Source organism: Muntiacus reevesi, chromosome 9, assembly GCF_963930625.1.
Source record: "Muntiacus reevesi chromosome 9, mMunRee1.1, whole genome shotgun sequence".
Classification (NCBI taxonomy): Eukaryota; Metazoa; Chordata; class Mammalia; order Artiodactyla; family Cervidae; genus Muntiacus; species Muntiacus reevesi.
The window spans coordinates 6,906,260-6,922,107 of NC_089257.1; the positions used below are offsets into that span (position 1 = coordinate 6,906,260).

Sequence of the window (15,848 nt, forward strand, 5' to 3'; positions counted from 1 at the left end):
TGGAGCCTGGTGAGTTACAGTCCGTAGGGATGCAAAGAATCGGACACAACTGAGTGACTAACACAGCACTAACTGGTAACACTGAAACAGTAGTATCGAAGCAAGTGTCCACCCAAATGGTCACATTCTTAGAATAGTCGTCTGTCCCTAAAAAGTTCAATATTGTGACACAGATTTTAGTTCATTGCATTTTCCCCCAATCACACAGTTTCCTTGCTGCTGTAGGGAAGATTAGAAGGGCCTGTAGGTGAATAAAGGCATTATTCAACATGAAGGGATGATAGAAGTGTTGTTTATTGGTAATTAAAGCACAATGATATAGTTTTTCAAGGCACTTTCCATTACTCTTTATAACCTAACCATTTGTACTTTTTCCCCCCAGTTTTATTAAGATGTAATTGACATCATCATTTTTCTTAAGGTAGATAATGTATGTTTTGATAATACTATGTGAGATGATAACAGTTATAAGGTTAACAAGCAGATCTATTACCTCATATGGTCTTTTCTGGTGACTCAGTGGTAAAGAAAATTGCCTGCCAGTGCAGGAGATTCTTGTTCAATCCCTGCATTGGGAAGATGTCCTGGAGAAGGTATTGGCAACCCACTCCAGTATTCTTGCCTGGGAAATCACATGAACAGGGGGCCTGGTGGGTTAAAGTCCACAGGGTCATAAAAGAGTTGGACACAATTTAGGGACTAAACAACAACAGCAAACCTCACATAGTTGTCACTTTTCAATTGTGTTGGGAAAATTTAAGATATATTTTCTGAGCAAATTTCCAGCACAAATTTGCATTGTCAAATATAGTCATCGCATTGTGCCTTCAATCCCCAGAAACTATTCATGTTATAACAGAAAATCTGAACCATCTGATCAACATCAATATTCCCATCTCCCAACTCCTCTAGCCCATGGAGGGTTCTTTGAGTTCTATTCAGGTTCTTTGAGTTCAACCTTTTTAGATTCCATATAAAGGAGAATAAACAGCATTTGTCTTTACTTTGTCTGATTTATTTCATTTAACATAATACTCTCGAGGTTTATCCATGTTTTCAAAACTATGATTCTATAAGAGAGCAAACTTTGCCACCCCAGAATATGGCTCTTTAGTATGACAACTATATTGAGATGAGTATTTTTTATGGTGCCAAATACTTCTATTTTAATCACTTTACATATATTTTCTTATTAAACTCCACAAGAATCCTATGGTATTATGGGTATCCCCATTTTATGGTTATTCATTCATTCATTTCGTGCATATCTCTTGGATGCTGACTTATTATATACAAGAGATCATTCTGGGTAATGTCTAGGTGAAAAAAAGAGCAGTGTGGAGGCCATGATAGGAATCTACACGGTTTGATTGGAGGTCGGCAGGGAAGGAGCTGGTACTGGCTGCAGGGAAAGCGAGCCAGTGGGGGTGGGGTCAGAAAGGTAGTGGGCAGCATTTCCTGTGGGTGGGCTGAGTGTTTTTAAGATGCAAATGACAAAGAAAGGTTTTTTCTTTTTAAACTTGCCCTTAGCTGTCTAAAATAATTTAGATAGATCTCATGTTTCAAAGAAGGATCTATTATCATAGATGGGGACTACAGAATAGTATGAACTAGGTCTCCTAAACAGGGAGGAAGCTAAAAAATTCTGTTATAATTTCTCTCTATGACTCAATGTTTCTGTGCATCCCAGGAAACATTTGTCTACCAAACATTTGCTCTTTTCACTTCCTGGTGAATGACCTTCTATTCCTGTTCATTTTCAGACTCCTACCACTTTCTCCTTTGTCAAAGTTATATATGGTTAAAATGTGAAGATAAAATGAGATTATATATACCTCCTTTTAGCCATCTTTGGAATCTCTCATGTTATGTGGATTCCATCTATGTACGTAATTAAACATTTGTTTTCCTCTCGTTAATCTCTTTCATATAAATTTAGTTATTAGATCTGCCAACATGTACTAGGAGGGTAGAATTTACTTTTTTCCTTCCTTAAAAATACTTCTAAAAAGTCATGGCCTTTTCCACCTTAAGACCTCTATAATTGTCAGGCCTTCTTCCTGCTATCTTCTGCTATTACAACATGCATCATTTCTCTTTTACACTCTAGTCTCCATTTAATGAAGCCTTTAAAAAAAAACTAGATTTAGGATTTTCTCTATATTTATTACCTATTGTTTTTACTTCATGATGATACTGAGGTTAGTATGAATTATTTGGTATTTATGTAATTAGTGTTGGTTACTTCAAACAGATAATAAGATTTATTAGTACAGAAGTTATTCAAAGTGCCATGGAACAAAAAGAGCTTAAATGCTCAGGCTTCAGTTAGTAAACACATAATGTGCTATAAGAACAGTGAATTGATATTTGAATGAAAGAATGAACATAAATTTAGCAAAACTAGAAAGGTTGAAAAACTTTCTGAATGGAGGGGTTATTATTTATAACTTTTAGACATATAATGAAGTATGCAACATTTCTTAAAATTGAGCTTTAAAATGAATACTCATTTTATCAATTAAATTATTAGAGACATCTTTGTTTTTCTTGTAACATTCAAAATAATTTTATAGCAAATAATTTATTTATGCAATAAATAAAATGAATGGGTGCACATATGCCAAATATAAATATTTAAAAGCATCTTTTATTTTTTATCTTTTCTAGGGCATCTTTCACATCCTTGTTCCGTAGGCTATAGATCAGAGGGTTTAACATGGGAATAACAAGGGTGTAAAACAATGAGGTAATTTTGTCTTGATCTAGAGTGTGGGAAGAACTGGGTCTGAAATAAATGAAGAGTATAGTTCCCTGGAAAATTGCCACAGCAGTTAGATGCGAGGTGCAGGTTGAGAAAGCTTTGAGCCTCCCTTCTGTAGAGTGGATCTTCAAGACTGCTAAAATGATATAACAATAAGAAACAAGGACTCCTGAAATGGAACTTAATTCAATAAAACCAAAAACAGTGAATAATGCCAACTCATTGACCCGTGTATCAGAGCAGGAGAGAAGGTAAAGTGGAGGTAAATCACAGAAGAAATGGTTAATCTCATTTGACCCACAGAAGCATAAGCGGAATGCTAATGTCGTGTGGATCAAAGCATCTGTCATCCCCAGCAGGTAAACCCCGGCCATGAGCAGGGAACACAGCCTGCTGGACATGCTGACCGCATAGAGCAAGGGGCTGCTGACGGCCTTGTACCGGTCATAGGCCATCACTGCCAGCAGGAGACACTCAGAGTCCGCAAAGATACAGAAGACCAAGAACTGCAGCGCGCAGCCATAGAAGGGGATTGACTTGTTTTTGGCTAAAATGTCTATCAACATCTTGGGGCCAATTGCTGTTGAATAGCAGAGGTCACAGAAAGAGAAATGGCTGAGGAAAAAGTACATGGGTGTGTGCAGCTGGGGATCCAACCTAATTAAAATAATCATTCCAAGATTTGCCAGAAAGTTAATGAGATAAACAAGGAAAAACAGGATAAATAGGGTTACTTTAATCCCAGGGTTATCAGTAATTCCCAACAGTATGAATTCGGTTAAGGATGAGCAATTTCCTCTTTCCATTCTTCTATGCTCTTCTCTAAATTCTTGAGGAAATGAGCAAGAAAAGGATACAGACACGTGTACCACTTCTGGACGTTTATAGTATATCTGTAGGGAAGAACACAATTTATTTCTGCAGTTTTCATTTTGTACTCAGAAAATGACTTGGTCAGTAGTCACTCTTTAAAGAGGCATTGCTATCTACCTGATAATAATATAAATATGTGAGATAGGTAGTTGAGAAATTTGTTCTAAATCTACATGTTGTTCCCAAGGTATGTTACAATCTACAAACTACTTACTCTGAGCATAACCTTTCTTGTTTCAAGAATATTTGGATGAATTAATGTCTCATTACATCTTCAAAACAACATGAAAAAAACAACAATGTTAGAAACACCAGGCTATCAGAGCGACTCGTATTTCCTATGTTTGAAAAATTTCCGTCTTGCAAAAAGTGTTTACAATTTTTATGTCACTCAAAGAACAATTTAGAACATTTATGTATTAGTATTAGAATAAATTATTACAACACACACTAACAACAATGAAAATAATTATGTTATTGGTACTAGTCTTTAGTATTTAGTGAGACATGCGATAATATTACCTGTTTTTGGAGTGTCTGGTGCCAAAGATGGAGTCTCTAGAAAAGAGCTAAAAGGAAATGTAAACAGCAGAATTTAAAGCATATTGCTGTATCTCTTTGGATTTTGAATGGACTTTTATAGCATCCAAGTGGAAACAGGTTTAGTGACAATAAATGCTTCTGAGATACATAGGTTTCTCTGGCTAGTGTGTGTATCATGTGTGCCATGTTAGAATGTCTATTAAATGTCTCTAATGTGCATAAGAATAGAATATAGGTGAGGAGCTTTTCTTTAGACCTATGACACGTGATTCATATGAAGATGAATTTGTACATTTTAATTTTGAAAGTGCCACCTACATTACTCCTTAAATAAGGTAAAACTAACAACAACAACAAAACCCTTAAATTTACCTATATACTATTCTGATGATAAAAGAAGGGAAGGTTTTCCTGTGAATCAACATCAAAATAAATTAATAGTCATATTATGGATGCTAATAAGTGCAAGCAAATTCTGACAGTTCTGAGAAGAAAATATTATTTCTGGGCATTACATTATATAATTTAATTAACTGAGTATGCAGGCATAAAATGTTTTACTTGCAAATTTATTTCCCCAAAACAGTAGCTATTTGTTCTAGAATCCTGAAATCATTACCTGGAAACCTTAGCTGAGATGAGCAGCTCTTGGGTGGCTGAATAAGCAGATAGGCTTTTATCTTACCAGGCACACTGGGACTTAAAGCCCTGTGCTAGTGTGTCTAGCTTTAGACAATATGCAAACACATCATTAAATTCATTTCTGGTTCTGTGTATCCCCCTGTGAATTCAGGAACAACTTAGCAAAGTCTGAACTTTTATGCTTCAATATGTCACCAGATTAATCTATGTATGGAGAAGCCTGCACAAGCTATGTAAGGTGTTCCTCACAGCTACCCTCTCTCTGCTCAAAAAGACGCACAACTTGAGAGTTGTGAGTTAAATTTTATTTGAGGCAAAGTGAGGACTACAGCCTGGGAGACAGCATCTCAGGTAGCTCTGAGAGATTTCTCCAAAGAGGCACCGGGAGAAGGTCAATATATGAAATTTTGATGAAGGGAGAGCTCTATGCAATCAAGTGCTTTTTTTACAAAAGGTTTTCTGCTGGTTGCAAGGAGCTAATGTCACCATGAAGGGAGTTAGCTATTTGTCTAGATATGAAGGTATACAAGGATTCGAATCATAAAATGAGTTCCTGAAAATATCTAACTATCTAAACACCTGTTCCACCAGCTTCCCTGGGGCACAGAGTGCCTCACTCTCCACCCTGAATTCCCTCAGGGGGTGTGTAGGTCAGCAGCAGCTGCAAGGCCCAGGGTTCAGTCTCCACACCGGCAGAGGGCAAATGCCCTTGTTCAGTTGTTGGCAAAGATCCTGGCAAGTGCTAATTTGTGGTTGACACCTCCATCGATATTCTCCTTGTCTAGTCAGAGGAAATCTAACAAATATCAAATAGATCCCTCTGTTCCAAATTATTTGGATTGTTCACTGTGTTTTTGAAGCATTCTCCTTAACTACCTCATGTGGGGATATTGCTACACTTTGAGCATATTTATTTATCTATATTATTAATAATAATAATTATTTTAATTATTTTGATATTTAAAAATATTAAATATTTAAGTATTTAAATATTTTAAATTAATTTTAATTAAATTTAAGTTTAATTAAATTAATTTAAATATTTTAATTATTATTTAATAATTATTATTAATAATCATATTGTTAATGTGCTCTTAGATCATATTATTTATTTATCTATATACATGTAGATATGTATATCTATATACATGCATACCATAAAATTCACTCTTTTCATATAAATAGTTCTTTGGGTTTAAGTACATTTTCAAGGCTGCTCACCCATCACCATTGTCTCCTTCTGGAGCATTTGCATCAGGAAGACTCTCAGACTACTGTCTGGCACTGCCTCCTCTTCCCTTCCTCAGCTCTGGCAACCGCTCATCCGCTCTGAGTGTAAGTAATTGCATGTTCTGGCATCTCACCCAAAAGGAATCGTGAAATGATGTGTGTCTGTGTGTGACTGTCTCCTGTCAGGTTTCTTTCCTTCACTTAAATGTCTTTAAGGTTAAGTCACATTATGGAATACACTGGAATTTTGTTTCATTAAATGGCGCAACAATATTGCATTTTATAGATACAACACATTTTATTGATCCATTCTTCAGACGGATGAATGTTGGCTTGTCTCTACTCTTTATCTATTATGAATAATGATGTTTTAACATTTATGTCAACGTTGCCTTTCAAGGCCGCCTTCAAAACCAAATATCAGTTTATTCCCATCCTTCAATCTCATACTGATAGCTTACAGTGAACAATGTCGGATTTGCGATCTCCAAAGCTTTAGCTTCAGGACCAGGGACCAGGCTTGATCACTCAGAGCTTTTGTGTGGCAGAAGTTTATTACAGTGAAAAAGACAGAGAAAGTTTCTGACATAGGCATCAGAAGGGGGCGGAGAGTGTCCCACTCACTAGTCTTATCAAGCCCTTATATGATTTCACCAAACCCGTTCCCTCAGCATACATCTTAAATTAACAAGATTGATTAAAACTAGCAATAGAAAGGTCTTACCAGACCCACTCCCACAACATAGGTTTTAAAACAGCAAGATTAGTCGGAAGGTTCTTGTTAAGAAGAAATATGTCCTGAAGCAAGATGCACTGTTGTTACAAAATCATTTGTTATAAAGCTTAAGAGAAAGCACGCATTGAGCAAGATGAGCTGTTTTGTGTAATCATTCAGTCAGTTCAGTCGCTCAGTCATGTCCGACTCTTTGAGACCCCATGAATCGCAGCACGCCAGGCCTCCCTGTCCATCACCAGCTCCCGGAGTTTACTCAAACTCATGCCCATTGAGTCGGTGATGCCATCCAGCCATCTCATCCTCTGTCGTCCCCTTCTCCTCCTGCCCCCAATCCCTCCCAGCATCAGGGTCTTTCCCAATGAGTCAACTCTTCACATGAGGTGGACAAATATTGAAGTTTCAGCTTCAGCATCAGTCCTTCCAATGAACACCCAGGACTGATCTCATTTAGGATGGACTGATTGGGTCTCCTTGCAGTCCAAGAGACTCTCAAGTGTCTTCTCCAACACCACAGTTCAAAAGCATCAATTTTTCTGCACTCAACTTTCTTCACAGTCCAACTCACATCCATACATGACCACTGGAAAAACCATAGCCTTGACTAGACAGACCTTTGTTGGCAAAGTAATGTCTCTGCTTTTTAATATGCTAACTAGCTTGGTCATAACTTTCATTCCAAGCAGTAAAGGGCTAATTTCATAGCTGCAATCACCATCTGCAATGATTTTGGAGCTCCCCAAAATAAAGTTTGACACCATTTCCACTGTTTCTCCATCTATTTCCCATGAAGTGATGGGACCAGATGCCATGATCTTAGTTCTCTGAATGTTGAGCTTTAAGTCAACTTTTTCACTCTCCTCTTTCACTTTCATCAAGAGGCTTTATAGTTTTCCTTCACTCTCTGCCATAAAGGTGGTGTCATCTGCATATATGAGGTTATTGATATTTCTCCCTGCAATATTGATTTCAGTTTGTGCTTCATCCAGCCCAGCATTTCTCATGATGTACTCTGCATATAAGTTAAATAAGCAGGGTGACAATATACAGCTCTGACATACTCCTTTTTCTATTTGGAACCAGTCTGTTGTTCCATGCCCAGTTCTAACTCTTGCTTCCTGACCTGCATACAGGTTTCTCAAGAGGTGGTCTGGTATTTCTATCTCTTTCAGAATTTTCCACAGATTATTGTGATCCACACCGTCAAAGGCTTTGGCATAGTCAATAAAGCAGAAATATATGTTTTTCTGGAACTCTCTTGCTTTTCTGATGATCCAGTGGATGTTGGCAAGTTGATCTCTGGTTCCTCTGCCTTTTCTCAACCCAGCTTGAACATCTGAAAGGTCACAGTTCACATATTGCTGAAGCCTGGCTTGGAGAATTTTGAGCATTACTTTACTAGCATGTGAGATGGGTGCAATTGTGCAGTAGTTTGAGCATTCTTTGGGATTGCCATTCTTTGGGATTGGAATGAAAACTGACCTTTTCCAGTCCTGTGGCCACTGCTGAGTTTTCCAAATTTGCTGGCATATTGAGTGCAGCACTTTCACAGCATCATCTTTTAAGATTTGAAATAGCTCAACTGGAATTCCATCACCTCCACTAACTTTGTTCGTAGTGATGCTTTCTAAGGCCCACTTGACTTCACATTCCAGGATGTCTGGCTCTAGGTGAGTGACCACACCATGGTGATTATCTGGGTCGTGAAGATCTTTTTTGTACAGTTCTATGTATTCTTGCCACTTCTTCTTAATATCTTCTGCTTCTGTTAGGTTCATACCATTTCTGTCCTTTATTGAACCCTATGTTTGCATGAAATGTTCCCTTGGTATCTGTAATTTTCTTGAAGAGATCTCTAGTCTTTCCCATTCTGTTGTTTTCCTCTATTTCTTTGCATTGATCGCTGAGGAAGGTTTTTTATCTCTCCTTGCTATTCTTTGGCACTCTGCATTCAAATGGGAATATCTTTCCTTTTCTTCTTTGCTTTTGGCTTCTCTTCTTTTCACAGCTGTTTGTAAGGCCTCCTCAGACAACCATTTTGCCTTTTTGCATTTCTTTTCCATGGGGATGGTCTTGATCCCTGTCTCCTGCACAATGTCATGAACCTCCGTCCATAGTTCATCAGGCTCTCTGTCTATCAGATCTAGTCCCTTAAATCCATTTCTCACTTCCACTGTATAGTCATAAGGGATTTGATTTAGGTCATAACTGAATGGTCTGGTGGTTTTCTGTACTTTTCTCAATTTAAGTCTGAAGTTGGCAATAAGGAGTTCATGATCTGAGCCACAGTCAACTCCTGGTCTTGTTTTTGCTGACTGTATAGAGCTTCTGCATCTTTGGCTGCAAAGAATATAATCAATTTGATTTCCTTGTTGGCCATCTGGTGATGTCCATGTCTAGTGCTTTCTTGTGGTGTTGGAAGAGGGTGGTTGCTATGACCAGTGCATTCTCTTGGCAAAACTCCATTAGCCTTTCTTTGCCCTGCTTCATTCTGTACTCCAAGGCCAAATTTACCTGTTACTCCAGGTGTTTTGCTGACTTCCTACTTTTGCATTCCAGTCCCCTATAATGAAAAGGACATCTTAGCTCTGGGATTAAAGAAAATATGTGACTAAGGCAAAGCCCCAGACTCCTTATCAACCTACTTAAGGCTTAACTCTCTGAATATCATCCAAGGACATTTAATTGAATCTGTGACTTCATGACATTCTCTACTATGTATGCTCTTTCTTGAATTATGTTATATTTCCCATAAAAATATGTCTACTGCATTTAAGTCTTTAGGAAAAACTTCTGTGCTTACTATCTCTATTTTCTAAAGTTGTTAATAGAGGACTTGCAGATCTAACTGCTTTCTAGACATTTATTACTAAGTATTTCTGTCTGTTAAAGTGGATAATGATATACAAAGGATAGAAACATACTAGATTTGGAATTTTCCTTACTTACATTGTTCATACATTCAAGGATGATTCACTTAAAAATTTTTGGTGGATTTAATGATTTTCTAAGTAGGCTTAATTTTGGCTTTCTTAAATAATTTGTCTGATATTATCCATACTGATTTGCATAACTAAAAATATTGGAAATTTCTTTTTTCTATTGACGTGTAGTTGGAATACAATATTATATTAGTTTCAGGCATATGACTTAGTGACTCCATGTTTTATATTCTCCATATATAGTTATAAAATATAGTCTATATTCTCTGTTTGTATATCATATCTTGTATCTTCTTAATTTTATATCTAATAGTTTGGTTACCAGCGCAGGAGGGGGGGGGGCATGAGAGAGCGGCAGGATTTGTGAGGAAATCAGGGGGAGGGTTACATCATCTTGGTGCCTGTCATGAGTGATTGTAGAACCTAGTCCATCTTTCAACTGAATATTTCATGGTGACCTCAGTCAACATGAAGAAGAAATCCAATACCAAAGAATGGACCAATGGTCATCATTTTAGGTCATGTAATTTTGAAAAAGTGTTTCTGTAGCAAAAGATAACTAGAACAGTGAGAGTAAATACATCAGAGAGAATCATTTTCATAAAATATAAAGTATCTGAAAACCGTTTATACATATATATGGCACAGAACATGTATCCAAAATATATGAAGCTTTTTGTCAATAGTAAAAACAACAACAAAAATGAGCAAAATACTGAACAGATACTCTCACCATAAAGATATATAAACAGCAAGTTAAACACAACAACTTTCTCAGAATCACTAGTTACTAAGGCAATGACAACAAAGCCACAGTAAGATAATATAACACAAATGCTAAATGAACTGAAATTAAATACTGATCATAATTAATCTCTGCTTCATCTGATTTCTCATTGGGAAATTAACAGCAACACAGGTTTTCTTATTCGTTTTGATATTTTTTCTCAGTTTGTTCTTTTACTTATTTCTATAAATCTGGGAAATTTATTTTGCTAAAATGTATGTAAATACTACATATTTTATATTGGAAAAGTGATCCTTAACAAGAATTTTTGATGCCTTTCATATGTCACTGTCATTCTTGGTTCTCAGGATTCCAATACTAAAATATCACTGTACTCCTGTGGAGATATTTTTGAGGCAAAGCTTAAACCACAACTAATTTTTAATAGTCCCCCACTAAAATCCAGAAGATGATGAGTTTGTTTCAAAAGAATTTTACTATCACTACTTGCTTCTCTATTACACATATGTAATGTATGTAGAATGTGTATGCAGTGTATGTAGAATTGTCCTTGATCACCTAATTCTATTCTTATCCTTTCTAATTTCTCCCTCAGTTACTTCCATTTCACTCTCTCTCTCTCTTTTTTAAATTTATTTATTTTAGTTGGAGGCTAATTATTTTACAATATTGTAGTGGCTTTTGCCATACATTGACATGAATCAGCCATGGGTGTACATGTGTTCCGCATCCTGAAACCCCCTCCCACCTCCCTCCCCATCACATCCCTCAGGGTCATCCCAGTATGCCAGCCCTGAGCACCAGTCTCATGTATTGAACCTGGACTGGCAATCTATTTCATATATGATAATATACATGTTTCAATGCCATTCTCTCAGATCATCCCATCCTTGCCTTTTCCCACAGGGTCCAAAAGACTGTTCTACTGTTCTATACATCTGTGTTTCTTTTTCTGTCTCGCATATAGGGTTATCATTGCCATCTTTCTAAATTCCATATATGTGCGTTAGTATAGTGTATTGGTGTTTTTCATTCTGGCTTACTTCACTCTGTATAATAGGTTCCAGTTTCACCCACCTCATTAGAACTGATTCAAATGAATTCATTTTAATGGCCGAGTAATATTCCATGGTGTATATGTACCACAGCTTCCTTATCCATTCGTCTGCTGATGGGCATCTAGGTTGCTTCCATGTCCTGGCTATTATAAACAGTGCTGCGATGAACATTGGGGTACACGTGTCTCTTTCAGTTCTGGTTTCCTCAGTGTGTATGCCCATAAGTGGGATTGCTGGGTCATATAGCAGTTCTATTTCCAGTTTTTAAAGAAATATCCACACTGTTCTCCATAGTGGCTGTACTAGTTTGCATTCCCACCAATAGTGTAAGAAGATTTCCTTTTCTCCACACCCTCTCCAGCATTTATTGCTTGTAGACTTTTGGATAGCAGCCATTCTGACTGGCGTGTAATGGTACCTCATTGTGGTTTTGATTTGCATTTCTCTGATAATGAGTGATGTTGAGCATCTTTCCATGTGTTTCTTACTTATTTGTATGTCTTCTTTGGAGAAATGTGTGTTTAGTTCTTTGGCCCACTTTTTGATTGGGTTGCTTAGTTTTCTGGAATTGAGCTGCAGGAGTTGCTTGTATATTTTTGAGATTAATTGTCAGTTGCTTAGTTTGCTATTATTTTCTCCCATTCTGAAGGCTGTCTTTTCACCTTGCTTATAGTTTCCTATGTTGTGCAAAAGCTTTTAAGTTTAATTAGGTCCCATTTGTTTATTTTTGCTTTTATTTCCAATATTCTGGGAGGGGGGTCATAGAGGATCCTGCTGTGATTTATGTTGGAGAGTGTTTTGCCTATGTTTTCCTCTAGGAGTTTTACAGTTTCTGGTCTTACATTTAGATCTTTATTCCAATTTGAGTTTATTTTTGTGTGTGGTGTTAGAGGGTATAAAAATCCCTTGAATTACATTTTGTTCAGTCAGAACCTTGTTACAGCTTTTTCACAGGCTGCTTCTCAAAACCATTAAGACTAGCATCATTTTGATCTACTCCCACTCAACAACTGAAATCTGATTTTGGGTAGCTACATTATTATTACAAGCCGGATAAACTGAAATATCTCACAATGGGATTTGTGTTTCATTAAAAATGAAGATCTTAAATAGTTTAAAAGCTTTTCTTAAGGAGAAAACATATTTCTCAGATATAAGCAAGTGAGGGAAAAAAAAAAAAGAAATCTATACTTAGAGTTTTCCTGGTGCCTTGGTGACACTAAAACACTTCTATGTAGGCAAACAGTACCCAGATGAAGGTCTTCCTCAGAATGTAGTTCTCTGGTCCCCAAATTGACAATGATATAGAATGAATTGCATGGTTCTGAACTGAAGTACACTGTACCTCTCTCCTGCTGTGAGGATGACCAGGAGAGCCAGTGGGTGTATAAAGACAGTGCTGTTCTACAAGCAAGGCAGCACTTTTAGCAACATAAAGACTAGTAACATTTTGAGAGACTCTAGAAAGTATGCACTACATCAGTTCAGTTCGGTTCAGTTAAATCACTCAGTCGTGTCTGACTCTTCGCGACCCCATGAATCGCAGCACACCAGACTCCCTGTCCATCACCAGTTCCCGGAGTTTACTCAAACCCATGTCCATCGAGTCTGTGATATCATCCTCATCCTCTGTCGTCCCCTTCTCCTCCTGCCCCCAATCCCTCCCAGCATCAGGGTCTTTTCCAATGAGTCAGCTCTTCGCATCAGGTGGTCAAAGTATTGGAGTTTCAGCTTCTATATCAGTCCTTCCAATGAACACCCAGGACTGACTTCCTTTACGATGGACTGGTTGGATCTCCTTGTAATCCAAGGGACTCTCAAGAGTCTTCTCCAACACCACAGTTCAAAAGCATCAATTTTTCGACATTCGGCTTTCTTCACAGTCCAACTCTCACATCCATACATAACCAGTGGAGAAACCATAGCCTTGACTAGATGAACCTATGTTGGCAAAGTAATGTCTCTGCTTTTTAATATGCTGTCCAGGTTGGTCATAACTTTCCTTCCAAGCCCAAAGAAAGGCAATCCCAAAGAATGCTCAAACTAACTACACAATTACACTCGACTCACACGCTAGTAAAGTAATGCTCAAAATTCTCCGAGCCAGGCTTCAGCAATACGTGAACCATGAACTACATCAATTAGAAAAATATGTAATGAACTCTTGCACAAGAAACTTTTCAATTTAAAAATAAAAATTAATAGTCTCCTACAATCTCATAATGAATGTAATCTGTTTATGGAAAGGCAGTTTTTTGAGTATAATATGCACATAGAAAACGCATTTTCTGGATTTAGAAAAGGCAGAGGAACAAGAGATCAAATTGCCAACATTCACTAGATCATCAAAAAGCAAGAGAATTCCAGAAAAACTTCTATTTCTGCTTTTTTGACTATGTCAAAGCCTTTGACGGTGTGGATCACAATAAACCAGAAAATTCTGAAAGAGATGGGAATACCAGACCACCTGACCTGCCTCTTGAGAAACTTGTATACAGCTCAGGAAGCAACAGTTAGAACTGGACATGGAACAACAGACTGCTTCCAGATAGGAAAAGGAGTATGTCAAGGCTGTATATCATCACCCTGCTTATTTAACTTATATGCAGAGTACATCATGAGAAACGCTGGGCTGGAATCAAGATTACTGGAAGCAATATGAATAAGCTCAGATATGCAGATGACACTACCCTTATGGCAGAAAGTGAAGAAGAACTAAAGAACCTCTGATGAAAGTGAAAGAGGAGAGTGAAAAAGTTGGCTTAAAGCTCAACATTCAGAAAACTAAATCATGGCATCTGGCCCCATCGCTTCATGGCAAATAGATGGGGAAACAGTAGCTGACCTTAATTTTGGGGGCCCCAAAATCACTGCAGGTGGTCATTGCAGCCAAGAAATTAAAAGACACTTACTCCTTGGAAGGAAAGTTATGACCAACCTAGACAGCATATTAAAAAGTAGAGACATACCTTTGCCAAGAAAAGTCCATCTAGTCAAGGCTATGGTTTTTCCAACAGTAATGTATAGATGTGAGTGTTGGACTATAAAGAAAGCTGAGCACCGAAGAACTGATGCTTTTGAACTGTGGTGTTGGACAAGACTCTTGAGAGTCCCTTGGACTGCAAGGAGATCCAACCAGCCCATCCTAAAGGAAGTCAGTCCTGAGTGTTCATTGGAAGGACTGATATTGAAGCTGAAACTCCAATACTTTGGCCACCTGATGCGAACAGCTGACTCATTTGAAAAGATCCTGATGCTGGGAAAGATTGAGCACAGGAGAAGAGGATGAGATGGCTGGATGACATCACAGACTCGATAGACATGGGTTTGCGAGGACTCTGGCAGTTGGTGATGGACAGGGAGGCCTGGCGTGCTGCGATTCATGGGGTCTCAAAGAGTCGGACATGACTGAGTGACTGAACTGAACTGAACTGTGATAATATTGCTTATCTAATCTATATCAAGTGTCAGTGTACCTGACTCAGATTGTTTTATTGGAGCTGAGACATACCATTTATTCATATATTATGGACAGCTGCTTTTGTGATACAGGACAAGACTGTTCAGTTATGACCAAAAGTTATGGCATAAAACCTTAAAATATACACTATTAAATAACTCAGGGCTTCCCAGTTGGTGCTAGTGGTAAAGAACCCTACTATCAATACAGGAGACATAAGAGACCCAGGTTTGGTCCCTGGGCTGGGAAGATTCCCTGAAGGAGGTCAAGGCAACCCACTCCAGTATTCTTGCCTGGACGATCCCATGGACAGAGGAGCCTGGTGGGTTACAGTTCATGGAATCAAAGAGTCAGACGCAACTGAAGCCACTTAGCGTGCACACAAATACTTCAAAGAAAAGTTTGTGAAGTCATGATCTAATGTGTTGAAACAAATTTGAACTGGTGCCATTTTTACAGAATTTCAAATAACCCAGTGGTGAATATTTCTGTACATGTATTTCAGTGGGCGTATTCATTCTTCACTCTTGGGCATAATTCTAGGAGAGGTGTGTTGGGGTTCTAGCACATTTATGTCCAGCTCTAGTATTAATAGACTCTACTATGGTGTTTACTAAGTGCAGGGGCAATTCTCAGCCTACTGTCCATGTGTATAAGCCACGGCTGACTCACATCCTCCCCAGATACCGCACTTGTTTACACTTTGCCATTTGGCCAGTCAGTCAGTTCAGTCACTCAGTCGTGTCCGACCCTTTGCGACCCCATGGACTGCAGCACGCCAGGCTTCCCTGTCCATCACCAGCTCCCGGAGCTTACCCAAACTCATGTCCATCGAACTGAGGATGCCATCCAAAC

At 38.1% G+C, this 15,848-nt stretch overlaps 1 protein-coding gene across 1 annotated transcript; it reads right to left on the reverse strand.

The window, feature by feature from the left end:
* Positions 1–2,637: 2,637 nt before the first annotated feature.
* Positions 2,638–3,588, reverse strand: LOC136174966 (olfactory receptor 5W2-like). The gene has a single exon (XM_065945259.1). It carries the CDS (start codon positions 3,568–3,570, stop codon positions 2,638–2,640), a length of 933 nt encoding a protein of 310 aa, XP_065801331.1. The 5' UTR covers positions 3,571–3,588.
* Positions 3,589–15,848: the final 12,260 nt, after the last annotated feature.